Here is a 27,552-nt window from a genome sequence, read left to right as displayed (position 1 = left end):
GAGCCAAATCTTTAAATGCCCAGCAGATCCACAGAATGAGGGGAAAAGAGTATGCTGTAAGGGGAAATTTACTTGAATCAGACTCAGCCTACACAGTGCAAAGCAGGGATGTGAATCCGATTTCACTCTGCACATTGGTGGTAATGAAACAGGACCCAATGTTTAGTACAGATGGGAAAACTAAAACAAACCTAAAGGTTTAAGAAACTTTCTGAATCATGGACCTTATTGAAAAAAAAAAAAAGCCAGCTATCTGCATGAAGAAATATGTATGAGCAGTATTACAGGCTTTGTACATAACTAATTAGAACTTGAGCACCTGAGTTTTCTGTGATCATCAAATCACATAGTGTAATCAGAGCAGCAATTAACTTTTCTGGAGCATCTTACAGTGAACACTAACTAGTAGCAGTTTTGCAAGTCATAGTCAGAACAGGCCTTCTGTGTAAATCAGCACTCTGAAACCATGATTCTAATGGAAAGGGAGAGCCTACTACTTCATGATAAGGAAATGAAAAGGTTTTGTCTTACAGAAGAATTTAAAGCTGCTTTTTTGTCAGTTTTGTTCATCAAGACAGAGCAGCATCTCTTAAAGTAACTAGGCTCAAAGCTGGAGAGGGTTTCGAAATCACTCTGCCCTTCTCACAGTTGAGCTGATTGCTGTTTAACTCCTCTCCATCACATAGCAAGCCTCTCTCTAAACACAGCCAACTCAAAGGTCTAGGGAGGCACAGCAAACTAATAAGATCTCTGCTGCGGTACGGAATGACAACCAGAATGCAGATTGCTCAGTGTCAATGGGCTTCTATCTCTGACTTCAGCGAGAGCAGGGGATTTGAAATGTATTTTAGAGGAAGATGGTAAAATATTTGGGATTTAATTTTTTTTTTTAAGATGCCACTTGCAGCTGATACCTAGAATAATACACGCAAAAAGCAAACTGCTTTTCAAGTTGCTATAGATTCCCTGAGCTGGGGGACTGGGTACAAATGTAATTGTGGGTGGACACATTTTTAAAAAGTGTTGCAGCAAGATCTCTGCTAAATTTGACAAGTGAGTGGGGCCTGCTGAAAGTATTTTTTTCACTTTATTAAACAAGGGGTTTAGTTTATGCCCATTTATCAAATCAGACCTCCATTCAGTAATGGCAATACAATCTTTAAAGACACCCATATAGGAGATGGCTGCTTTGGATTTTCAATTTAAAAATGATGTAGAGTATTATCAGAATTATTCAGCTCTAAATACATCTTTCTCTTCATTTAGTCCTGTATGATTCATGTATTAAACAAATGGAAAACTACCAGAGCTTTGGGAAAAAAAACCCAACCAAATCCCAATGTCCTTTTAGCTGGTGGCTTTGCTATTCTATTCTGGTTTGCCAGCATGATTTCTTGTGTGCTTTTAAGTCTAGTTTTCTACCAGTGACTTTTGGTTGCAATGCTGACTTCAAGTAGCTACTGACTAACAACCTCCAGCAAGGGGAAAATTATACTGCAGTTGTTCTTCCTGCACCAAAGCCCTGACCCTACAGGGAACCAAAACTACGTGAAGCAGAAAGGTCAAATTTAGTTTTGCACAGTGCTGACTTTCCCTTCTCCTTGCAAAATAAGAGTCTGCACTGAGATGGCAACAGACCATGAGAGTCTAGGCAAAGAAGTGATGTGAAGATGGTAGGAAATATATAATTTCTCTTATTATGTCAACTGCAAGAGCACTGATGTAATGGGAGCAGAGGCAGGGCATGGTCAGGACACAGCTGTTTCAAATACAGCCCAGTAAGACAAAAGGGCATCATGCACCCAGCCATTTTAGACTCTGTTACAACTACAAGTGGGGTAAAGCAAGTGCAGAGGCCACTGATGGCAGAGGAATTCTAGGTATCCTAGGAAGACAAAGTATCTCACTGACAAGGGGGCAAGGACAAGGCACTGTCACTAGCCCGTCATCTGCAGGAGCCTGTCCCATGAAAAAGCATAGGAAGCAATCAAGTAAATCAGCTCATTATCTCATCTTGACTCTGCTCTTTCCAGTCCTCTCTGGCCCTCCAAACATCGAAGTCCTAAACTCTGCCAAGTTAATCATGTTTCATTCAGTCCCTATCACAAACACTAGCTTAGGTGTAAACAGGGAGTGTCACAGAGGGGTCATCACAGCATGACTCTCAGCAGCTGATGGTCTTTGTGTGACAAATGAAGGCTGTATGGGTCACAGGGCACTAATTTAGTTGGCAGAAAACTACTTTTCTAGTAAATTGAGAATAAGGCTAGTTTTACAGGGCCAATTCTCTTTCTTGTCATTCCCAACTGCTTTGAGAATTTGATGTAAAATGTAGTTGTACTGTGGACCCAAAGTGACTTACCCAGCACAGCAGAATTGCCATCACCCAGCGGGAACCTCTGGTAACGGGGAATACTAAAGGGGGGCAAAAGGTAGAACTTCCTTTCCAAAAGAGGTTCAAGGCGTGATGCAGATGGGTCTGCAGGGTGGAACAGGTTATAGACCTGCTGACAAGCTGGTCTGAGCTGAAAGACTAAGAAGAAGGAGAAAAAAAACAAAACAAAACAAAAACAAACTCACTCAAATATCAAAAGATTATTTCTTAGAATAATGTAAATATTTGTTTGTAAAAAAGGACAACTGTTGGGTTAAAAAGAAAGTGCTGAGGAATTATCATGTCCCTCATCATCCAGTTCAGTCAAACAAAATTTATCCCAATATTTATAGACTCCAGAACTGCTCAGTGTTCTTAATGTTTGGAAGTACATTGCAAATAATTTGTATAATCAGCACTGGCTAGAGCACACACAGTGATCTACTTCCTTATGGTGCAATAAATATTATATGTAACATTTGGGTTTTCTCAGTTTGTCTCATCAAATTACTGCATTTTGTAGCAGGAGGTGGTGACATCATCCTCTAAGCGAGCTCAGCAGTTTACATAGGGACTTACTGTCAAGAGCAGGAATGACAGTTTTCCGCAGTGCAAGAACCAGACCCAAGGGAGAACCAAAGAGGAAGAAGTCAGTGATCTCAAATTCAAACTTTCCAATATTTCCTCCATCCAACATGGTAGAGCTGCTAGATCGCCTGGATCCTGGGTCGTTTCTCAGAACACTAGAATGTAAACTGGGACAAGAACAGAAAACAGAGTCAAAATATCAACCCACCATGCCTCAGTGATGTAGTTTTATTATCCAGCAAAACATCCCCCCAGACAATCACCCTGTTACATTGGCATATTTACACTGAACAAATCCAAACTTCAAGTGGGTTCATTTACACACTCCTACCTCCTCAACAGTTTTTTTTTTTTTTTGCTTTGAGGAATCAGAATCTTGGTTGCTGCTAGTAGGATAGTCATTTGCAAGATAAAATAACCAGCAAGCCAAAATGACTAGAGTAGCAGGCAAAGAGCAGTTTTACAGTGCTTCACTCCAGGACACGTTACTGATATGCTTTCTGGCTGTCAACATTTGAGTTCCTTCCATCACCTTGTTCTCAAATGCTACAGAGAGCTGTGCTTACCCATTTCTTCTTCATGGTAGTAGTTGGATAAATGTTACAGGATTGAAAAGGAAAAAAGAATGGGAGGGGAAAGAGAAAAAGAATGATCAGCATCTGCAGGAGGGTTTCTGATATCTTTGTGCACCAAGCTGGCACTAACTTCCATGCAAGTGTATGGCATTCACTGGGAATGGGATTTGGGGGTAATTAACTCCATGGCCATGTGGCACATTCTATTTGCCATGCACCCGGTACTCTCCCACTTCTGCCCATGAGGTCACATCTGTCGAGTTATTATCAAACTACCTTTCAACCTCAAACAACTCCAGGTGACTGTACTTAAAAGGAATAATGATCTAAACCATGTCTCGCTTTCCCCTCCTCCTTCAGGTATCAAATCTTTGCAAAACTGAACCTCTGTGCAGCACAGCCTGGGGCATACACAGGTTTAACACAGATTTAAATTCACATATCCCACTGAAGAAGAAGCAGCAGGAACTCTTAGATGAAAATCCCAGGAGTCCACTCCCATGTTAGGATGATATGCAGATCTTTGCAGTCTAGATCTGGGATTAGACAGGGATATGACAGATGTGTAACACTAATAACCCGGTTCACAACAGGGCTTCAGAGATACTTCTGTTACCACCCAAAAGCAGTAAGCTGCAATTTCTTTTGCCTTCAAGGTTTTACAGATTCAGACAGCAGCCCTAGAGTAAGGGATGATGCAAATGCAACATTTTTGTGCCAGCTCTGTGGCCCCAAGTCAAAATCCCAGGTGGTCACCAGCACTTGCAGTGTCTCCATGTGCAATAGCACTTGCTCATCAAGGCCACTTCTGAAGGCAGCGTGCTGACTGCCTGGCTGGGCAGTGACATCCCAGCACTGCTGTGCTCATGGAAATAGGACTGCTCACTCCCCACCATCTGTAGCACTGGAGCAGTCGCTCCTCCTCTGGGACAGCTGTTCAGTAACAGCAGCTGCAAATACTCAGATCATAGAATCTTAGAATGCACTGGGTTGGAAGGGACCTTTGAAAGGTCATCTAGTCCAACCACCCTGCAGTAAGCAGTGAGATCCTCAATTAGGGCCCCTCCTCCTTGGAAGCATTCAAGGCCAGGTTGGACAAGGCCTTCAGCAATCTGCTCTAGTGGAAGGTGTTCCTGCCCATGGGCAGGCAGGGGTTGGAACTAGATGATCTTTAAGGTTCTTTCTAACCCAAACCATTCTATGATATGATAAACCAGGCTGCTCAGAGCACTGTCAAGCCTGACCTTGAATGTCTCCAAGGATGGGGCCTCCACCACTTCCCTGGGCAAGCTGTTCCAGTGTTCCACCACCCACATAGTAAAGAACTTCTTCCTCACATCCAATATGTGATGAGACATTATGATATTTGAGAAGAAAAGCAGGTTTCACTTGGACTTCATTTTTCTGCTTTGGCAAACAACACATTATCCCAGAGACAGCATCTCTGCCGAATGCCACTCCCAGAGGATGCTGTAACTCCCTTCTCCTGCCTCAGTCATGTATCCTCTCGAGGTACGCACACACGCACGGCACTCTTCTTCCAGTTACCGACTGCAGGGAAATGACAAGCTTACTTATGCCAGACATACATATCAGGGGAAGTCAAAACAGTGATGTCAAAAGCCAGAGGAACAGGAGGTTGCAGCAGTGACAGCTATAGTGAGCACGCTCCGGTTGCTGTGAAGGAGCTTCCCTGAGATCAGAGGCTGCCGTGACGCACGGCGCTGAAGCACATTTAAGAACGAGCCACCTTCAGGGAAGCCACAATTAGGTGAGCTGACAGGACTGCAACGCATTAAGTTCACTGCGTGTGAGGAATACAGAGTTACTCAGAACATAGAATCAACCAGGTTGGAAAAGACCTCCAAGATCATCAGTTTTGCTGAAGACAGGGTGACAGCCACGTGAATCAAACAAGGGCTCGAAAGACTGTCCTGATGGCAGAGGTGTTATGAGAGGACGGGTGCAAGGGGGTTTTGGTGTATTCCCCCCATCTTCCTACAGCATCTCTTGGTGGTGAATGGAAGAGAGAGAGCACTCATACCACTAAGCAATTTGAACAGCTTCTCTCCTTTTACTGCAAGTTTGATAGCCTTTTTAGCAATCAAAAGAAATGAGAGCCAAGGGGAACTCGGAATCTGTCATGCTCCAAGCAACCTACAGTGCCCTGTTCTCCCTTTAAAAAGCAGCAGATGTACTGTGTGCATTAATTAAACAAGAGCTTATGGATTTCAGAAGCAAATCAACTCATTTACAATAATACTAGTACAGCACAGCCAGAAATAATGTAGTTGTGCAGAAGGACTGAATTTAAAAATAAATGTGTGATTGTAATCTCCAGATGCTGCTCTGGCTTGCTGGGTATTATCCCAGAGAAGCGGGTAGGTCTGATACATGAATAAAAATGAGTGTCTTTGGCACAAGCTGAAACCCGCAATCAGTATGGACAGAAAAGCCCCCGTATGCCAGGCTGCCCGTCTGCCCAGTCCATTAGGAAAACTTGGCTCTGTTCTGCCAATCTCCTGCATGAAGCCACGTCACATCAGGGCTCGGGTTTCATATGGGAAAATCATTATTTTGTGACAGAGGCCGAAGGGGCATTCTGCTGATGACTGTCTGCTCCGTAATGAGGGCTGTAAGCACAAGGTCCGGGGCTGGCAGTGACACCCTCCAGTCATGCAGGAGGGGAAGAGGTGATTCATTGCACCCCAGCCTCCCTGCACCAGGGAACAGAGCAGGAGAGGTGTAGAGAGCTGATACAGCAGCTTCAATCCGCTCCTTTCCCTGAGAGAATCCTGCTCTTGAGCTGTGGGAAGAGACTTAATTTTTGACCCGAGGTTTAAAAGTAGATTTAAAAAGGTATAAAACTCTAAAAGAAGACACACCAATCCATCAGTGCACCAAATACCGACAGCCCTTGCCAGGAACTCCCAAGTGCTTTGTGTTGAGAGCAGGAACAATTGGTTGGAGATGGAGCAGGAAGGACCAGGACAAAGCTATTTGAAATGACAAACTGTGCAATCCATTATCCACAGCAGGCCCAGTGCTTATTCTCAACCTGATGTAAAACTACATCAAGATGCCAGCCTGCTTTCCTTAGCTGAGTCCGTGCCCCTGAGGTCAATAACAAGGAGGAGAAAGAGCACATTTTTGCATGACTCATATATTCTCCTGCAATACAGGAGGCTGTTTTGATAAGGTAAGAACAAGAGACTGATTGCCTTTTATTAACCTGCTGGAAATAGCTGAGCATCTTATTGTGGTTTTTGTAAATGTAACTGTGTTTCTGAATGTAGGATCTCTGTGTGTTCACTGTGAGACTTTCTCCTAGGAATCTTTGATAAAAGGGCTCCTGACATGGCAGGACACATGAGTCCCTGTGCTGGAGCAACAATTACAAGTAGTGAAGGAGGGGAGAAGCACAAGACAAGCTTCAGCTTGACACAGAGCAAAAGGAACAGCCTTGGACATAGCTGCAATGCAGATACTGGCTTGCTGGTGTGAAGACCTTGCTCCCCAGTACCTGGGACACAGGCAAAAGAGGGATTAAGAGGATGTTGCAGTTCCTCCAGAATTGCAGGAGGAAAAGGTATGGGCTGTCCAGTTCCATAGGCTGAAGAAGATGATTCAGACATCAAAAAGCCTCCAGACTTACAGAAGGAATTCTTGACTGATCAGCAGCAATGGAGAGACTGCTATAAAAATTTCATTGGTTAATGGATACGTTTTGGAAAGTCCATTTGAAGAAGCTTCGTAATGTGATACTGGGGGCTTTGACAGTGAGTAACAAATCTGAAACATGACCTTAGTATAACTGAGAAGCCCTAGCAGGGGACAGAATACTATCCCCCTGGCCCTGCTCCATACAGGGAATTTGGGTGGCTTTGTCAAAAAGCCACAAAGACAAAACAATCCTCATGTGCAGTTGAAGGCTGTCCCATGAGCCAGCCAGGATTCAGGATGTCTCATCCAGAGCACTATGCCACCAGAGTGATTCTGCTGCTGTGACAGGGAAAGGGCAGCACAACTCAATCTCACACAAACTGGGCCAAAATGACAGGATACTTGTCTCATGCCTACCTTTCCCAAGAACAGGCCAGCCAACTCCAAATCTGCTTTCAGAGCTGCTCTGGCATTAATACAGCACTGAATTCCCAGTTCTGCTTTATGTTCCTCACTTGCATGAATCTGCTTTCTAACCTCCAGCCTGCACTACAGCACAGCAAACCAGCAGTCATCTGCCTGCCTCAGCCATCAAGCAACAGGATGAAGGGCTTCTTGCCACTGTAATATAGATGTAGTGGAGCAGGTGGATTCTCTCACTGCAACTCAGCAAGAGAAATCTATACCTCTTTAATCTAAACAAAACACTTCCCTCCACTTTGCTTATCACAGGATGACAAAGCAGCATTTGGGTTTCACGGATGCACCAATATCAGCTCTACACCGCTGCTGGTTCCGTTCCTTCAAGATCTTACCTTGAAAGAAAGGCCTGATGCTGCCTTATCATGTCCAGTTCGTAGGTTGATGAATGGTTCCATTCCTTCAAGATCTTACCTTGAAAGAAAGGCCTGATGCTGCTTTATCGTGTCCAGTTCATAGGTTGATGAATCACTCCTTTTCCGTGGCAGCTGCTTCTTTGGATCTTCTCCGTTACTACGGGGAATATCAATGTTGCTCCTGCTAAGTTGTTTGCTGGCTTCCAGATTAGAGCCACTGGAACAATAGCTGTTGTTCACTGTTATTCCAGGAGACAGGAGGTCGGTATCCTGGGATTTGAAATGTATGGATTTAGCACTCATCTGAATCAGGAATACACCTAAATTATAACCTTCTCCATCCTCTCCCCATCTACTTCAGGATCTAGTTGAAGGCAATACAGTATCTCAGATCAAACTACCCTAAGTTTGATACCCAGCCATCCTAAGGCTGTGGGATGAAGCAGATGTGGGTGATGTTTTGCACCAGAGGGTGAAGCATCCCTGTTGAGAGCCAACGCTCCCAAATTGAGACAGATATGCACTTTAAGATACATTTGCCACTGACAAGGAATAAAGTTTTTGTTGTTTCATGAAAAGATCCTTACTGAAAACAGGGGCTACGGAGGTGTGGTGGGCAGACCTGTTCCCAGGAGACACTGGGAGCCATCATTACCTGGACACTCACAACGCTTCCTCGTCGACTACTGTTCTGGCTCTCAGAAACAGTCTGATTGCTGTAGCATAAGGCATCAAATCCCAGGATTCCTCCAACACAGTCACCTACCAAGCAGACCTGAGAAAGGCAACAGGAGCAGGGGAGGAGGAAAACAAAGGCTTTTGACTTCAGCTCAGAGCAGACATTTAATATGCTGGATTATACCTAGGAAAACTGCAGTAACAGGATGCCCAGTGCTTTCATCAGTAAAAATGTTCAGTCAATAAACATCTACTCATCCCCTGCAGACTCAAGTTAGCTAACACAGCTAATGTGTCCTGGCTGTCCCCACCAGCTGACTGTTGTGAAACAAAAGCAACACAGAGCTCTGATCATAGACTCAGAAAACCAAGCTTGATTCCTTCCTTGCCTGCTATCTGTGCTACCCTCAGGCAAGCTGCCCTGTGCTTCTGCCTTCTGTTTGTACCCTGAGGAGATAACACTGTCCTGCCTCCAAGGCTGTTGAGCAGACAGACACAATACAGAATTAACAGGGTAGGAGAGGGCTGTTTGTGAAGAACCTCAGGGTGGGTAACTCATACTCAGCAGTGCAATGTGACAGCTAGTTCAATAGCTCAAACCTCATGGGGCTAGAGAGCCACTTTGCTCATAGAGGTGTGAGGCTCAGTCATAGTCTCTTACAGGGTGCAGCAGCTCCAGAATCTCAAAAAACAAAACAAACAAACAAACAAACAAAAAAAACAACAACAAAAACCAAACCACAAAATCCACTTCTGTGGCAACTCCAGCACAAGCTGCTGAAGGTCTTTTAAAGACGGGAATGCTTAAACAACTTTGGCGTACAATGGGAGAAGAGATCATGTTTAGTAACACAAAGTAGCATTCCTGCTTTGGAAAGGTGTGTCATGCTGAAATTTGATTAACTTCACAGCTTTGTAACCTCATTTCTGAACACAAGCTCAGACTTTGCTTTGAATCCTGAAGGTTCAAGACAGAACATATGCAATAATCTCTCTCTCTCGGAAAGAAAGAAATGGAAGCACAACACTTTCTTATTGCGGCTTAACACTGTCATGTTTCCAACCCTCCTGAGAGATTAATGGAAAAGAGAGCTTCAGAAGGAAATTGCTTCACTCCCTCTTCCTTTCTCTGCATCTATAACCAGCTGCTGGCTCACCTGGCCATTGAATGACATGCCCTCCTGGGATCTGATGAACTCACTGTAGGCCTGGTTGGCTCTGATGATGACTGTAGCTACTGCTTCTTGGTACTGGGGTGATGAGGTTGCTAGCAGAGGGAGTGCAGCAAGGGGAATGTGATCCTGACTGTTGGATAGGCAGCCTTCGTCATAACTGTAGGGGCTGAGGCTGGACAAGGCAGGAGACATTGGAATTATTTAGGAGAAGAGACATTGGAATTATTCAGCCTAACAAAGAGAGTAGGGAAAACCATTTGCAGACAGTACAGTCAGTATTGCGGATCATTAAAAACAGCCTCAAGATAGAAAGGTCATTTATTTCTCTGTGAATGGGTGAGAGCTTAATAAATCTTTTCCTCCCATCAAACGTAAATCTTCAAGGACAACATACTTACATTGACAGAACAACCCTCAGACAAGGAATCAAAGCCTTAATATTTATTGGATTAATTAGAATAAATCAATCCTGGGACTCTTGCTGCATGATTACTGTATTCACTGCAAAGTATGAAATCGAGATTGAATGCCTCACTGGTATATTAGTAAGTGCATCCTCAAAGCATGGTCAGAGCTTTCAATATTACACGCAGAATATTTCAGGAAAGCAAATAAAAAAAAAAAGAACACAAACAAACCCAAGAGTGAAATTTTACATATGTCTCTCTGTGACAAAGTAGCATCAACTTACCTGGACACCAGTGAAAATGCTTCGGAGCAGATGGCTGGGCAAGGGACTAGCCTGATGGCAATGTGTCCAAGAGCAGCTGGGTAATGGACCCTCATCACTGTGTCAAACACGGTTGTGATGGTGTTGACATCCCCTTGCTTAGAGCTCTGGTCACCACTTCCTGAGTCCAGGATGTTCCCTCCATGGAGTACCAAGAGGAGGACATGGATTTTACTTGGCTGCATTAATGGCTGCACTGATTCATCCTAGGTGGGAATGAAAGAGATCACAGTAGAAAAGCTTATTTTGCAAAGAGGTTTTATTTGGTCCAAATGCATTTTACACAAATTTGATCACCTTTTCTTCTTTAAATGCACACATGGTGCATACAATAAATGCAATACCCATATCAAGTCTGGTCAGGGATGAGGCAAACAACAACCTGTGAAGCAAAGTATTTCCAGCAGAAACAGTATTAGCCATGGTACAAGGCCTTGGCAAGCCCCCATCTAGAAGGGAGAAGAGTCCAGTTTGGGCCATCCACACACAAAAACAACTGCAATGTTAGAAGGACCACAGAAGAACAAGAAACATGGAGACTTTCTGAGCGAGAACAAAAGAGTTCAGCTTGATTTTCTTCACAAAGTTATCTGAGGATGAAATGCCTGTTCTCCAATATAGTGGGGATGAGTAAGGCAAGCTAGAGAGGGAAGAGAGGCTCTTTAACTCAAAGGACAGAGCAGGTGCAAGCACAAGAGTCTAAACTGATCCTGAGTAAATGTAGACTGGAAACCCTGAAACACAGGAGAGATGAGAACCTGACTATTCCTTCCAGGTCTCTCATCCTACACATGTGCAGGCACAGATGCACACACACAGCCTCAGCAGAACTGACTGTCCTAAGCAAAAGGAATGCTGAAAGTAAGGAAAAAAATTGCATAAAACTGTAACCAGGTAAAATATGGCAGCAGTAAAGACATCACTGGTGTGCATTAGGGTGGAAAAACGAAGAAATAAGAGATGGGGTTTGCTTTCTGCTGGGGTGCTGAGCTCAGCTGCAGCAGTTGACAGTACAACATGTTCAGCAAAATTAACAAAGAGAGATCACATAGGTCAGCAAGGGACAAGTTTCTGGGGAAAGAAGTAGGAAGAGATCAGTCATTGCATCTTGTACGCCTAAGACAGAAGTTATGACTTGAGATGTTTCTACTATTGCAAAAGAGGAGCTGAAAAGAAAGAACTTCAAGACCCCTTGACCCAAGGCACGGCAAACATCTGGCTGAGAGACTGTTGCATCAGCACAGTAGATGTTTTTATTTTGGCTGTGCAGGTTGGGTTTTATTATGTCAAATTAATTTCATGTCTAAATAGAGAGGTTGTAGGTTAGGCGAAGGAGAGAATGGTATCTGATCTCTAGAGTGGGTTATCATTAAGTTCCCTGCCAGAACAGCTTTAAGCCCAATCTTGATGCCCCAGAAATGGGTACAAGAGCATCCATTTGTACTGGGCACATATTAGAGCACTTTTAATATCTATTCACTACCAGGGCTTTCAGTGTTTACAGCTCCCATATGGACTTAAGCCCCCCCAGCCCAACACCCACCACATATGAAAGCAGGTACTGATCCTCCCTTCTGTGCTTTACCACTAGCAGAGACAATGTTTGAGAACATCCTGGGTTCTCAATTCCCTGTTGAGGCAGAGAAATAACCATTAGCAGGGGGTGTGAAGGGCAGCAGTATTTTCCATTTGGCTAATTCTTCTAATTTTAGCATCTTTAGTCACCTGTTGTCCTTTGAGCAGCAAGTGAGTCCCTGACAAACCTGCTGGTGGGAGGAAAGCATGCCCTGGCACACATTAGCAACCTAACAACTAGCTTACCAGGTAATGTTAAAGTATGTCTTAATACACAGCCCACCAGAAGTATTAAAATTAACATCCAAATCTGTAATAAAGGTCTTCCAGACCTCCTGCATAAGAATGGCCTTTAATTATTGAGCACCATCACACTGTATTAATGCTTGCTCTTTAAACCTTCTCCGATTCCGGTTTACAGTGCCTGAAAAGTGAACTTTTGCTTGGCTAAAGGATGGGAGGAGCACTCTCAGCACCCCAGCTCTGCTTCTGCTTTCAACTGAAGAACAATGAGTCACCAAGCTCAGGTCATTCAGAAGTTTATCAGCAATCATTTGGAGGCACCTTTCCCTTTCAGCTCATTAACCTCTGCTCTTGGAGGAAGTGGGGAACAAGCAAACAACTGCTAATCAGTTTAAGGGTGGAGGTGGCTATTTACATGTTTCTTTTAAGATCTGGAGTCTCTTAAGATATCTGGTTCCTGAACCACCTTTTTGTGATGATTTTTTGGGTTGATTTCACTTGAACTTAAGGAGAAACTTCTTTACTTTGAAGGTGATGGAGCACTGGAACAGGCTGCCTAGAGAGGTTGTGGAATCATCTTCTCTAGAGACTTTCAAAACACACCTGGACACATTCCTGTGCAACCTGATCTAGGTGAACCTTCATCAGCAGGGGGGGCAGACTAGATGATCTCCAGAGGTCCCTTTCAACCCCTGCCATTCTATGATGGGGGCTCTTAACCTGAAAATGACAACAACGGTGGCTGGAAATCCTGTACTATTTTAGTTGACTGCAAACAACTCCAAACAACTGTCTTTTTCATCTTACTTTGAAGTCTATTCTTCTTCTGAAATGAAGGCAGAAACAGGAGGGCGTTGAGTTTGTACAACTCAAGAAGATGACAAGTTCTCCACACTGCCTTGAGCTCTGAGAGATACCCTAGGGCTATGACGTGCTTATCTTGAGGTGGCTGAAGAAGTTCCTGTCCCCAGCCATCTGCTCTCCCCATGGCCCTTGAGTTCTCAGTCTATTACAAAACAGCCAAACCACCATGAACTTACAGCCTAGCACACAGAGTAATGCCAAAAGCATGCTTATGGTCTTGGATCGACTGTGACATGACTTAGGCACTCTGCAAGCAGCGACGTCATCTCTGCAGCAAAGTAGATGCTTCAAGGGTAAGACAAGCACAGCCATTCCGAGATGCACTGTCCCACTGAAGTGCAAAAGCAAGTACATGAGTCTAGAAAGCCAGAAGGTGTCTGTGTTACTTTTATTTTATCCAGAGTACTGACACAGGCTATGCTATAACCTGTTGCCAAACAAGACCCTGAGCAGCTCCAAAGGGTGGGCTACAGCCAAGCTATGTCACTTGTACCACTGCAGCTTGCACCTTTGTGCTGCTGTAAAGTGGCTGTCGTGCTCCCACGTCCACATCATCTTGTTCAGCATTAGCAAGACAGCTCGACCCAGCAGCTATCAGGCTGCAGTTATCCCCAGAGGATTAGTATTTTTTTGCCAGCTGAATACCTGACACTGCCTGCAAACCACAGATCATTTTCTATGTGATATTCACAAGACAGATGAAGTAATCCTGTACACGTAGCCATGAAATACACAGCATGCTGGTGTGGCTCAGAACAATGAGACATTGCTCACAGCCCTTTACCCCATTTACCCTACATGGACATACTCCAGCAACCAAGGATTTAATGAGAAGAAACCAAAGCACTTACTTCAATGATGCTGAGCCTCTCCACACTAGAGCCAACATGGTACTCTGCTGATGTCTCATGATACAAGTCACCTAGAAGCACAGAGGTTTAAACTGTCAGAGCTGCAAGATTCTGTTTGGCAAAGACACTCTTCCATAAAGACACTGTTTGCACCAATGCCTCACAGCCTCTTCTGCCTCACATCTCCATAATTATTTCATCAAATTGCCCTCTCCATCCCTCCTGCCTCCCTCCACCTCAAAAGCCTGGGCAGTGCTGGGTCACTTATTTCCCAGCAGTTTATCCTACCCTTGGCAAGCAGTGAGGACATTAGTGAGCTCTTCTCTCATTACAGTGATCCAGTATCATTGCTTTATTAAGGATGGCGTTAATGGGAAAGCCCTGCACAATTGTCAGAAATGATTGGTTTGTGGGAAAATAAAAGGAATTGCTTGAACTATGCTGAGGGAGCAGAGATGTGATGCGTTCATACATCTGTGCCTACACAGACCGACTTTGTACCAGAAAGCCTAAGTGTCATCTTCCCCCATGCTGCTACATGAATCGATCTGGCTGAGGAGCCAGCTTCCTTTCAAAACTTCCTAACGATGAGCAGAAAATAAAACCAAGGCAGATACAGGCAAGAACAAAAAGGATGGAGAGAGAGAGAGAGAGAGAGAGAGAGAGCAAAGAAGCAGGAGAAATTCGAGTCATTCAAGACGGAGCTGGAATATTTCCTCATTATACAAGAGAATCCTGGCTGTGGCACAAAGGAATCTAACCAACTGGGAAAATCAAAGAGAATCAAGAGCTGCCCCAGCTCCCACTGGGTGATTCTTTCTCAGCAGCACTGGGCAGTCATTTTTATGCTCTGTCTCCGCTTCTCCTATTGTGAGATGAGGATAACAAGTTTTACCTTTCTCAGAATGTGGCTGTAACAGTTGCCTGGCAATAACGTAAAACGTCCCACGCAGTTTTTACTTTTAAATAAATAAATTAAAAAAAAAAATTACCCTGGACATCATCGCATTCGGGGCTTTCAATTTTATCCATCAGATCATTGGAACTCCACTTGGTTATTTCTTTCGTGAACATTTCCTCATTGTCAGACAAGTCCTCTTTAAAGACCAGATTTTTGGAGAGTCACAAACACACAAATATGTAAACAGACAAGAGCAGAGAACAGAATTTTGAATACAAGTAAGGGTTCATAACTCTGTGTAATCTTACAAACATTCAGAGGGCTTACATCGTAATAAAACATGATACTTCACCAGCTTTTGTTATACAGAAACCAAAGTACCTTTTGAAAAGTAAACAAAATGATCTAGTTGCATGATTTTAAGAAACAAAACTCCTTAAGTGTGGAAAAAATGTCAATGGTCGCATTAAAAATCCAAGTTCTTTTTCTCGCCATACTTTCTGATGATGCTAAAGAAGCCAGAATGCTCCAGTACAGGAGAGGATAAATCACTGTTTGCTGCTGGGATCCTCCTAGACCTGTTTGAAAGCTGTGGGATGTCTTTGGGGGAAGTGGTGACAAAGGTCACCATTGTTAACAGGACAAAACACCTAAAAAGACATGAGTAATAAGGGAAATGTGAACTTCCTAAGTTATCTTTAGCCTGATTTCCTTGGGAGAGGAAAATTGTTTGATCACACTGAATGCATATGTCTACCATTTCCCTCCTGCCTCAGGACCTTCTGAATCCTCCAGTTTAGTTCAACTAGTTGATAAAGAATAAGTGTCCCTAAAACAGTATGTTCCTAGAGGTGTAATTAAAAGGAAGAGATATACAGAGGACAGACCCCATAAAACACCTCATAGTAGTATTCAAACATAAGAAAGATTAATAGCCTTGCTCTGGAGCAGACATCAGAGGAATTACGCCAGATAAGGGGAGAAAGGAGGACTGTCTGGTGGGCAACGCTGGAAGGGATGCTTTGCGCCCACACCACATGTTGCTGGGCTGCAGAGCCCTAAATTCACTGCAGTGAGAGCATGGCATGGGCAGAGTCCAGCCTTGTCTATCCATGCTGCTGTACACCCATAAGAAAACAAGCAGCTGAGCCCTGTGGAGGCATCACTAAATAGGCCATTTAGGAGCCATAGCACTGGAAGAAGTCATGCCAGTGTTCCCACTGGACATCCCACACACTGACCACCCATACCTGCTGGCCTGGGCTAGGTTACCCAACACATGTAGACTTTCCTCATGAGAGGCTGAGCTCACTCTCAGCCCAAGCCTGAACACCCAGTAACCAGTCTGGAGCTGAGAAGGGGCTTCCAAAAAATCTTTAGGTCAAACCAAAGGTCCTCTAGACAGAAGCAGCCTGATGGCTCCTTTACTGGGTGAGCACATGGACCCAACGCAAGCCAGGCAATTCCACACTTGTTTGGTTTCCTGTATGTTCAAGTAGAAAGGGCTCCGGCTTGAACCCATGGGAAAGCAAACAACAGTAATGCAAGTCTTGCAAAGAAGTTATTTGTATGGGTTACTGGTTCCTTTTTTCCCCACCTCCTTTCTCTTTACTTTTTTTTTTTGTTGTTGTTGTTACATTGAGGATGTATCTTTTACTATTAGAGAGGTTAAGTGCTTCCTAATTTATTTCTTATTCTGCACTTAGTATTTCTTTCCTGAAAATTTTGGGCTTGTAAATTTAATAAAGAGTTATAAATGTAATAATAACAGCAGTAATTACAGATGTCTCGAAGATCTAAAAGCTGTAATCTTCAGAGTCCTAGACTAGGATTCCTTGTTGCTGTACAGTTACTGAGAAAATAATTAGTTGGAATAATTCTCAGATGGGGAACAAAAAAATTATGAAATATAATTCATCCTTTCAGCCAATCTGAGCAATAGCTTAAAAAAATCTATACATGTGTGAAGGGGATTAAATGCAGAGGCAAGCAAAGAACAATTATTTTTAGGAGTTTCTATTTACAGTTTGACCAGAAAAAAGAGAGCAACCTGGAAACTTCACATCAGCATGCCTTTTCTTTTTCAGCTATGGGCAAAATCTGAGTAAATCCCCATTTCCCTGCACAAGGGAGTGTGGAGGTACCTGTTCAGAGCAAGTGGAAAGCAGAGGCATGCAACACACATGCTGGCAGAGAATTAAGAGGAAGATTGCACTCAAAGCTCCTCCAGCAACTTAATCTAAATATTAAACTTATTTCCTTGAGAGGTTTAATTATAGCCCTTATTGCTCCTCAAGTGATCTACGAATGGGATATTACTCTCATTATTAGCATTTATTACAGGATAGATATTAGATATTACTGTATTTGTCACTATCTTTATCAGAGTATGCCAGTGAATGAGGATGAGTGGGAAGCCAGCAACAAGAAATCTTCTCAGGCTCAGGTTACGCCCACTGCACGGTGAGGAAATGTGTGTGTAGATATGGGAAGCACTTCTGAGGAACTCTGCTTGGTGTTGACTCACATCCTGATCTGTGCCAGTTCCCATGGTACCGACCCCACGGGCCTCCCCGGCAGGATGAGCTGCAAGTGGTGCTTCATCCCTGCTCACAGACCTGGAGCTGGGATGTGTCATCTGCAGGCCAAGGGGCAACAAGAGGTCCCTCCTGAAGAGAGGGCTCTGTTGAACAGCACACACATCAAGGCTTCAACTCATAAGCCAAAATCCCATCATACTTTTCAAAGCAAACTGTGTGGATTGCAGAGGACATTATGTATGTACATGAAGACACACTGTGCTAGAGCAGGAGAGGAGCTGCTTTTGCTGTGAGCAAGCTCCTAGATGTATTGCAGCAGAGGTGCTGATACCAACTGTGGCACAAGGCTCATTTTTGTTAATTCTCCTTCCTGGGTCTGTTAGGATCATGTCAGGGATTCCCTGAAGCCTGGATCCCAAGCAAAGCTGTCTCCATCTCAGTTTTATCACTGAGTAATTAAAAAGGCAAAAAAGAGGATGGATAGCAATGATGCCATTAGGATGACTCACTCCTCTTTACTTGTATGTATATTGCTACAATAAATCCCTTACATAGCTTTTGTAGATGGTACACAAGTTAATAAATGGAGACATTTAAACTAAGTTGGCCCTTCTCCTTACAGGCAAGGGACACATTCCTCCCTTTGGACACATCCTGGCCATTTGAACTGCTATTGTGCAAGTCACTGCTCTACAACAGCATCCCAATTTCTACCCCAGAACTTGAGATGCATGTCTAAATATCTGATGCAAGAACTCTTCTGGAACATGATACTATCAGGTTTTTTTAGATTGAACTTTAGCTGAATGTCGGTGATATCTAGCTGAACATCAGTGAAATGCTGCTTTACAGAACTGGGGTGTCATCTTCTAACAACTGCATTTCACAGAAAGGTCACCAACTTCATCAGCACATGTTGTGCATCTAACTTAGATTAGCATTCTGAGCTGAGAGAAGAGTCCATCTGTTGTCAGTAGAGACAGAGTCCTTCAGGCTTAAATACACATTAAGTACCACATATAAAATGAGTGCAGTGAAACAAGGTTTCTTCACATACACACACCGAGGGAAAAAAACAAACCAACAACTCAGCTTTCTGCTAATAAATAAAAGTCAAAATTACTTGGAGAATTCTGGAATCAACACTGATTAATTTTGGTACCTTGTTGCATTCATTATTGCATTTCTTGGAATGGGAGAATAAGGAGTTAATAAAGGAAAACTTGGGTCTCTTCAGGCCCAGACAGGAGAACTAATCATACCTCTTACCATTTAAAAATAAATTAGAAAAAGAATCAGTCACATTGAATCAGAATGATTGTGACACACCCACTGTCCGGTCAGTATTGCTGAATTGTACCCACATTCATGTGCCCCAAATAAAACACAGCTCCAAAGGTTAAAACTGTTCAAGATCCCTTCAAACAGATCACGCTGAATCTGAAATGCTGCGTTAAATCTAAGTGTCTGCCGGGCGATGCTGGGATGCTTGCAGAAGCTGCACTGACGCTGCACATACCTTGCTTAGAAAGGCTTCAAACAAAGCACAAAAGTCTCGCTTCCTTCCCCACTCACCCCCCACCCTCCTGCCCTCCTCTCTCTTACCCCACCATTTCAGAAACAAACGATGGTGATTTAGGCTCCACGTACCATGTGCATCAAAGAATTCATCATCGGAGCTGTCATCCGAATCCCTGGCAATGCTCTGCATCCTCCACTCGGAGATACTATGGCGTGAGGGGCTTGCTGGAAAACACAAAACAGCCGTATGCGACACGCTACCCCGACATGACAGAGAGTTCCCAACATGATCTTTGCTGGAGGAAGAGCCCTGTGTTCTCTATGAAAATTCCCTGCTGCAATATTAAAAAACACAAAACCCCGATGATGCTGGTGTGATGTCAGTGTGCTGCTTTACAGATCCTGTTTGTTTACTGTTGGTAGGACCTGCCAGCGAGATGCTACATTAAAGCAAGCTGCTTGTATCACCCTCATGCTATTTTGAATGGCATCTATTTATAATTGTTAGTAGGACGTGCAAAAATCAGCTGGGTTTTAAAGTTTGCAATTAGGAAGGAAGCAGGCTGAGTGGAAGCTTTCTTCATGCCTCTAATCAGCACACAAACCATGCCTCTGCTTTGCTAACTTTCGGGTAGGTAGCTAAGCAGAGCAGCCTGGACAGAAATAATCTGTTTTCTGGAAGGAAATTGCTTCCACACAAATTGGATTAGAAATCTATTTAAACTTTAAACTTGAATGATTTAAGCAACATGCTATCCAACTACTTCATAGGGAGCTGTCAGATTGGCTGTTCTGACGGAGAGAGGAGAAAACCCAACGGCCCTTTTGATTCCTGTTTGCTCTCCTGTTCTCACACCTACCTGCTCCCTCTCATTTTCCCCTCTGGAGTTCCCTGTGCTAAATATAAACATATTATGGTTTTTTCTTTCATTTTTCCTGATATAATTTAGCAGTGATCCAGCCAGAAGTCTTCTTGGCTGCACTTGTTACAGAGCAGCCAGCTGCTGCAGGGAGCACTGTCCAGACCACAATGAGAGAGAGGGTTTCTCCACTCTCTCAGATGGCTCTTGCATGTCACACAGCACATACAAAGTACTTACAGCAGCCACCTCACCTCACACAGCAAAAACCTAAGGCGACTGACAAATTCTCATTTAGCACACATACAGAGGATGAAAGGCTCTGGCTACTGTGACAGCTGCATGAGCCCTTTCATGCTATTGATGGAACAGTGTTAAATATGTAAGTAAAATTCTTCTACTTCTGCTACTCGGTTGTCAAGAGGAAAAGAGGATGGAGACCCTGTGCAGAGTCATCTAACTGCAGCTCAGCATCAGCTCTGCAACCCCCAACTACTCTACCACCCACCCCTCAGGGAGCAGCAAGCAAGGGGCTGGCAGAGCAGAGCTAATTCACGCTGGAGTGACGTCAAGGCACTCACATAATAGTTGCTAAAAATAGAGCATCTAATAACATATGGGACGGTGACAAGGGTCCTGCTGTCACCAGAGGTCTTGCTCAGATGGTATAGAAAAGACTGAGATCTTCTGGAGAAAAGGCGTTGCCTTTTTCAGCTGGAGCTAGCGGTAAGTGGAGACAGCCCTCTTCGTTTCCATATGTTACTATGCTGCCAGCATGAAGAAGGATTAAAATATCTGCATGACGTACTTCCCAGCACACCAGAATTCATTTCTTTCATTACTTTTTCTTGTAAGAGCTCAGACATTCCACAGTTTAATAGAAATTCATCCTTTGCCTTCAAGTGAAATTCTAGGAGGTCTGAAAACTACAGCTTCCAGAGAACGCTGGGGGAAGAAGGGGCTCATAACAAAGAGCAGAATGAGAGATGGGCACATCAGTATAAAATCCTGGTGCAAAGTCGCCAGCATTTTCATCTTTATGCAATGATTTACGAAGCATCTGGTAGGTTCTTCCCTGGGGCTTGCTCCAGTGAGTCATCGCAAGGTAAAACTACCACTCATCTCTCATTCACCCCATGACGAAATCAGTGATGGAGTGGCAAATAAAAATGGAGACTCAACTCACAATATTTAGTGCATATCAGAGATGGAGAAGTTTCATTCACCCAGATGTCCCCTTCCACTGTCACTGGTAGAAATGCTACCCTTTGGGGTTTTCAGAAAACTCAAGATGCTCTTGCTGTCAGAGCTATTATCCCACCATGAGCTGTGCCTGACTAAAAGGAGAAGCAATTGCTGAGGGTTCAAGCTTTCTGTCTGTGCCTTGCTAGGGATTCACCCCTTGGTACAGAACAGCCTGAGGAAGGGAAGAGTTAACACAGCAAAGGAAAAAAAAAAAAAAAAAAAGGGTGACTGCCAAAGGGAGAGTGAATGAGGGAGAATGAGGGAATTCAGGACTCAAAGCTGAGTCTTTACAGTATACCCACAGCAGGAGCTTTAACAGCAAAATCCTGAAAGCTCCCTGAGTGGTATTTAGGAGGGAATATAAACTTGATCAATAGTCCCACCTAATCCCAGGCTGTGAGGTCTGGTCTCCAAACAGCTACCACACATCACCACCAGTGGAAGGCAGCAGCCCTCACCTACATTTCTGGGGTATCTGCTTTAACCTGATGCTTGGGGTGCTCTACTGTGCGAGCTATATTGCAGCACCCATGGAGCCAAATACTCTTTAGAAATGAATGTAGCAGTGTATAGCCCTGGCCACAGAGCATGGGATGCCTGCTGTAGGTGCCTCCTGGCACCTGACAGTTAGCAGTGACCCACAGCTTGGTTGGTTCTGTGACACAGCAGACAAGCAGATATCCAGAAAGGGAACGCTTCTCAAGGACCAGGCCCTTCAAAAGCCACCAGTGTCTCTTGGGTAACAAGCACTAACTTTAGGCCACAGTTTGTCTTCTGATACTCAGCACTGTTAGCCAGCTGCTGCTTACTCCTCTACTGTTTTGTCATAACTCTCTGCTTTTGAGATTGGCAAGGATTCTGCCGTGTGCCACTGAGTCACAGTTATGGGACGACTAGAAACGTTCCCAAACCCCTATCAGGTTACCTGAGAGGACTGAGCCTGCAGTAGAGAAGGTCTTAGGATTAAAAGAGGTCACAGGAGCAATATGCACAATCCAGAAGGTGCCCCATACATGGGGACATGGTCCTACCTCCCAACAGCCCAACCTCCATGCAGTTCATAAGAGCATCATCCGCATCTTACCTCCTCTCTTTGAAGATCGTGAGGACTTGGAAGAGGTGGACCACTGCTTGGTGAGTGATCTCCCAGAGGCTGCTTCGCTGTTACCTGTGGCACCCTCTGTGTCAACAGGTGAAACTGTATTGGCTTCAACATCCTTCTCACCAGGAGCATCTTTGACTCCATGCTGCTCAGAATCATTTTCACTGCAGAACTGAGCCATCTTCTGAGCCAGCATCAACTGTGCCTCCTTCTCCAGCTGCCGGATATCCTCAATGGTGAGCCCATACCATTCATCCTGCCAACACCATGCCTGCCGATGGGCACGGACCATGACCTTCCGCAAGCCTGCAAAGTCAAAACGTCCCTGTCACCAGTGCCACCAACTGCAGCAATTGATCTGCCCTGTTCTCCAAAGCCTCAAGGCCTTATAGCAAGGATATTACAGTGGCAGCAAAATCACAACGTTCTAAGCTGCAGTAAAGGACCTTCATATAGCAAGCATCAGGATGGCAAATTGGTCACTTCATGCACTTTGTCTCTACAGTTCTTGATAAGAAACCACACACTCAAAAATTAGCCAGTCTTCTATGACTGTTTTTAACTTGGGAAGGGATTTCCTAACTCTGGATGGAGGACTTTGATTTGACTGCCTGCTCCATCAAAGAGGAGCTACACACAGATCACAACTACAACTTGCATAAGGTTCTAGGAAGTTGTAGCTTCTGGATCCAGCCTTTGCAGCGAAGCATGTCCCAGAAGAGGAAAGAAAAGAAAAGGATAAAGCCAATATATAAAAAACTAAAACACATCCCCCCCCCAGAAAAAAACAAAACAAAAAAAAAAGTTTTTTTGAATTCAGGAGAGTTGCAAGTGCTTCTTCATGAACACTACACAGCCCACCTCAATTGACAGAAGCACATCCTACAGCAGCAGTGCTAAGACTAAAGTCTCTCCCTTTCCTTGGAAACCTGGTTTCTGTACTTCGTTTCTATATATCAGGGAAACAGCATCACAAATACAAGCTTCTGAGATAATGGCATGCAAAGCAAAGTAAGGGAGGGAATAAAAATGCCTCATTTTGCAGATACCATCTGTCTTCTGCTGCATGAGAAAAATGAAGTGGGTAAAGCCAATTTAAAATATTTCAATGTATCACGTATCTGAAAGGAAGAACTGTCTCCATATCAACACAGAATGCTCCTAACCAGGCAACAGAAACTTTCCTCCCAGACTTTGGCTTGTTGGCTAACATCATCATACCAAGTGACTTTTAAAACAGTCACTCAGGATTTTCAACCATTGTTATTATTATTTAAAAACTCATGACAGGTCAAAGCTCCAAACTTCCATTTATTACCAATGGGAGCACACAGCAGTAATGGTGCTTTTAAAAGCTTCTATAAATACTGACAAACTAATCCTTGGGGGCTCTTCTGAAGGAAAAAAAAAGGGGGAGGGAGGAATCAATTAATATTGTCCCCCCTTTAATTATTGGGAAACTGAGGTAGAGATCATAGCATCACAGACTCATTAAGGTTGGAAAAGACATTTAAAATCACCAAGTCCAACCATTATCTAATTCTACCAAGGCTGCTGCTAAACCATTTTCCTCAGCATAATATCTGTATGTCATTTAAACACCTCGAGGAATCGAGATTCAACCACCTCCCTGGGCAGCTTGTTCAAATGTTTAAGAACCCTTTCAGTGAAGAAGTTTCTTCTAATATCCAACCTAAACCTCCCCTGGTGCAACTTGAGACCATTTCTTCTTGTCCTATCACTTGGTACTAGGAAGAAGAGACATGTCAAAAGCAGCAATGAAAATTGTTACCAGTGGGATTATGGATCCACAATTGTGCATTGCTAAGCCTGGAGCAGCAACACACTGTGCCAAGAATCTGGCACATAGGGGAGCTGTCCTCTTACTCTAATCAGGACCCTGGCCCAGGCCACACCACCAGCACTGCTATTACAAGACAGAGAGCAATCAATAGGCTACATTAAAATAATTCAGGTTTTAGGAGCTGCAGATAGAGCTGTTTAAGCACCACCAACAGGAAAGATGCCCCTTGCAAGCCACCCTCCATTTCCAGGAGCATGGGGTTTCTAAGGTGTTACCAGCAACATGTACAGAAAATCTTGGATCTCACTACTATCACAGTTTCTATGAAGTTCAGCCTAAACACCCCTTTTGTTTTCAGTCATTATGTTTTTTGTTTCTAAACATCAAAAAGCTTAGTTGTGTATATTTCCTTCCAGGTCTGGACACCTTGTCTGCTCTGCTTTTTGGTTAGCTTTTCAGGCTACCAGCTATCACAAGTGAACCTATCAGGAGGAAATAGCCATTGAGATCAGCAGCTAATGCAATGGACCAGCTCAACCTGAACTTCATTTGCACAGTAAGATTAAATCTATCAATATTTCATGCATTTCTCTGCCTGACTTTCAGAAGGAAGAAGCACACAAGGAGAGGCAAACTTGAGCCAGCAGACTGTGACCTTCTGGGGGCAGAACAAGGGGCCTTGGCAATTTAATTCCTTTTGACCTTCGTCAAGATTCAGAGTTATTTCCCCCATCAGATTACTTTTTGCAGAACTACAGAATGTTTTAGCCTCTTCATCTCCTGTTATGATTCACAACCAGCAGAGTTTAAAGATGGAGATTAAAATTCCAACACAGCCACACTGATAGCCACAAAAATATTTCCCTTGCATAATTCAGAATTGTGCCAACACGACCATCCTTTCCCCATCCACAATATCCACTTCTACCTTGCCTGAAACATCATGAAAACAGAACTGTGAGCAGAGACAGAAATGAATGCCCCCATGCTCTCATCCCAAGGTTTCCCCTGTTCCAGGGCTCAGCAGCCTCCACTCATGCTCCTGGATCCAGCCTTGATGTAAAATGCACCAACTCTTCAGAAATTCTCTGTAAAAGCACAGATGCCACTGACCACATATCTTTGTTTTACTGGAATAACATCATAGAGAAAATGAAAACCACTTGGGGGTAAAAAACAGTTTCCTGAGGTTCCCCTCTGCCTTCTTTCACTTCATCTCTTAGATCACAAAAATCGCTTGTAGTGCTTCCTTCCCATCCCACAGACCTCCCCATCTGCACTACTCACATCTCTTCGATTAGACAACCCAAAAGACCCTTCCTCAAAGCCTTGTTCTTTCAAAAACAGGATGGCATGGCATCATAGCTCTCGTGTTTCTATCCTTCCAGATTAGTTACAAAGTCAAAAAGACTGAGATGATTTTCCTAGCCTCTGGCCTTCATGTGGGATGTGTCAGCAATGCTGTATTATCAGAGGATAACCCAACAGCCTCAGCAGGCAAGTGACACACTGACGTCGATCAGAAATAATGTGAACAGTTTTTTTATAAGGATGCAGGTATCAGCTGATTCCAGTAATATCAGCAATGATCAGACTGCTATTTCTCTAGAGCATGCAATGCTTTGCTTTAACAAAGCCCAAGAAGAGCACACGTGCACGAATGTGCACACGCAAAGCCAGCTGAGAGGTGTTTGTCATTGTTGCATTGGTTTAATAACATTTCCCACTGTGCTGTGCAGCCAGATCATCTATTAAGAGTCTAGCAGGGTGCCAACATTCAAATCACTTGCCTTTCAACTCCCCACCTCAGCAACTCAGAGTCTGGCTGAATCCATAAGGTGCTGACTCTTGTAAATGATTTGTCTGCAGATTGTGGTGATCAACTTGATCTTACAAAAGGAATTGTAAATGACCATGAGGAGACTCTTCAGCTGAATTTGAAGTGCTTTTGTCTGTAGTTCTGGGTTTCTTTTTCAAATTTAACAAATTCAATGCAAAAATGCAAAACAAATCAAAAAACCCTCCACCTAAGCCTGCCCCAAACCCCCTCAACTACCCATATAAAGGAACTGTTCACACACGCATCAACTATGTACCAAATGGCAGTGTCCCAAAACCTTTCATAAAGCACTCAGCAGACAGAGGATGTCTCATTTTCCCTGTACATTATTTCCTCAACAGTCAAAACAGATCCCATGACCTTGCCCAGTACAGTTCTATTTGTCTGTGTGCATCTGATCAAAGGCCACCTGCAGGTGTATCTGCTTGCTTCCCTACCCTCCCTTGCTCAGCCCACTCACAAAGAAAAGCCTGTGGTCACATCTGCATCATGCTAACTGCATCCTGCCCACCCTTGGAAAGACAAATCTCTACCTGCAGGCCTCAATAGGCAGTGCTCTTCCAGATGAGAAGCACTCATGTGAATGCTTTAGTAAATCGAGAGTTCTGCAAACCAGCTTTTAAACTCACTTCCACTTCATTACTGGCCAACAATTTGAGTATATTTTGCCCAAGATGCAGTGGCTTTGACAGAGCTCCTGTTACTGGGATGGGAACACACTCTGCCATAGTATATAATCAATAACCCATATACAGTCAACACACTTGTTTAACAACAAAAGAATCACAGCCCACGAGCACCATTAGGAAGCAAGTGGGAGCAGAACATTATGCAGCGCCAGTCCAATTAAACTTAAATTCTATGAGAAAGGAGTAAAAAAGCATGCAAATATTAGAGCCAAGTAGACTAATAGCCCACAATTTTAGTCTGTGTCTCAGGCTGTCAAAGCACTGAGTAACTGTCCAATTAGTCATCAGTAAAAATGGCTGTTGCACTCAGTAAGAATGAGAATGTTTCAACAGCATCCCCCAGAGTTACTCCCTCTGTGCTCAGTAGCCTTTCCATGCATCACAATCCATCCATCACTAAATTCCAATGTGTTCTTCTTTCAACCCAATCTCTAATTTTAGTTTCCACCACTAAGTACTGCTCCTTGCCTCAGGCAAGGGTTGGATCCCACTCTTCAGCCACCTTTTTCTTGCCGGTTTGGTGATCCTGCACTGAGGTCGCTCGTGCCCCGAGAAACAAATTTGCAGGAACTGGGAACAAAGGAACCAGGAGAAAAATTGCCATTGAGAGACTGGTCCACAGGAACATCTCTGGCACATGACAGCTCGGTCCACCATCGACTGCACAATGCACTAATGCACCTTCTGGCACAACACACCTTCTGCTTTCAGTCACCAGTTGAACCCCCAAAACCGGTATCAGCGAATCAGCCTGACCAGTTATGTTGTAGCCCACATCTTTCCAACTTAAACATCCTCATACCTTGCTGTGTCTGGTACACCTGCTATGGCATTTGTCCCACTCCCTAATAGCTTCCCCATCACTGCAGGGGAAGGTCAGACATCTTCTGTAGATATG

At 43.9% G+C, this 27,552-nt stretch overlaps 1 protein-coding gene across 5 annotated transcripts in view; it reads right to left on the bottom strand.

Annotated features, from left to right (window-relative positions):
- The window catches only part of PITPNM2 (phosphatidylinositol transfer protein membrane associated 2), a 70,935-nt gene that overhangs the window by 20,789 nt on the left and 22,594 nt on the right, over window positions 1–27,552 (bottom strand). For 3 of the 5 annotated variants that reach the window (XM_054392717.1, XM_054392718.1, XM_054392719.1), the window contains exons 5-14: window positions 22,304–22,627; window positions 19,244–19,339; window positions 15,145–15,249; window positions 14,153–14,223; window positions 10,581–10,825; window positions 9,872–10,061; window positions 8,692–8,811; window positions 8,095–8,306; window positions 2,954–3,129; window positions 2,363–2,533 (exon numbers count right to left, since the gene is read on the bottom strand). In XM_054392717.1, the coding sequence (XP_054248692.1) occupies window positions 2,363–2,533; window positions 2,954–3,129; window positions 8,095–8,306; window positions 8,692–8,811; window positions 9,872–10,061; window positions 10,581–10,825; window positions 14,153–14,223; window positions 15,145–15,249; window positions 19,244–19,339; window positions 22,304–22,627 (1,710 nt within the window). The remainder of the gene's footprint in view (window positions 1–2,362; window positions 2,534–2,953; window positions 3,130–8,094; window positions 8,307–8,691; window positions 8,812–9,871; window positions 10,062–10,580; window positions 10,826–14,152; window positions 14,224–15,144; window positions 15,250–19,243; window positions 19,340–22,303; window positions 22,628–27,552) is intronic. The other 2 variants (XM_054392720.1, XM_054392721.1) reach the window with 2 other exon arrangements.

The sequence above is a fragment of the Indicator indicator genome, chromosome 26 (genome assembly GCF_027791375.1).
Source record: "Indicator indicator isolate 239-I01 chromosome 26, UM_Iind_1.1, whole genome shotgun sequence".
In the NCBI taxonomy this organism is placed as follows: Eukaryota; Metazoa; Chordata; class Aves; order Piciformes; family Indicatoridae; genus Indicator; species Indicator indicator.
The sequence above is the reverse complement of the archived record's forward strand: the minus strand, read 5'-3'. Positions and strand labels throughout refer to the sequence as shown.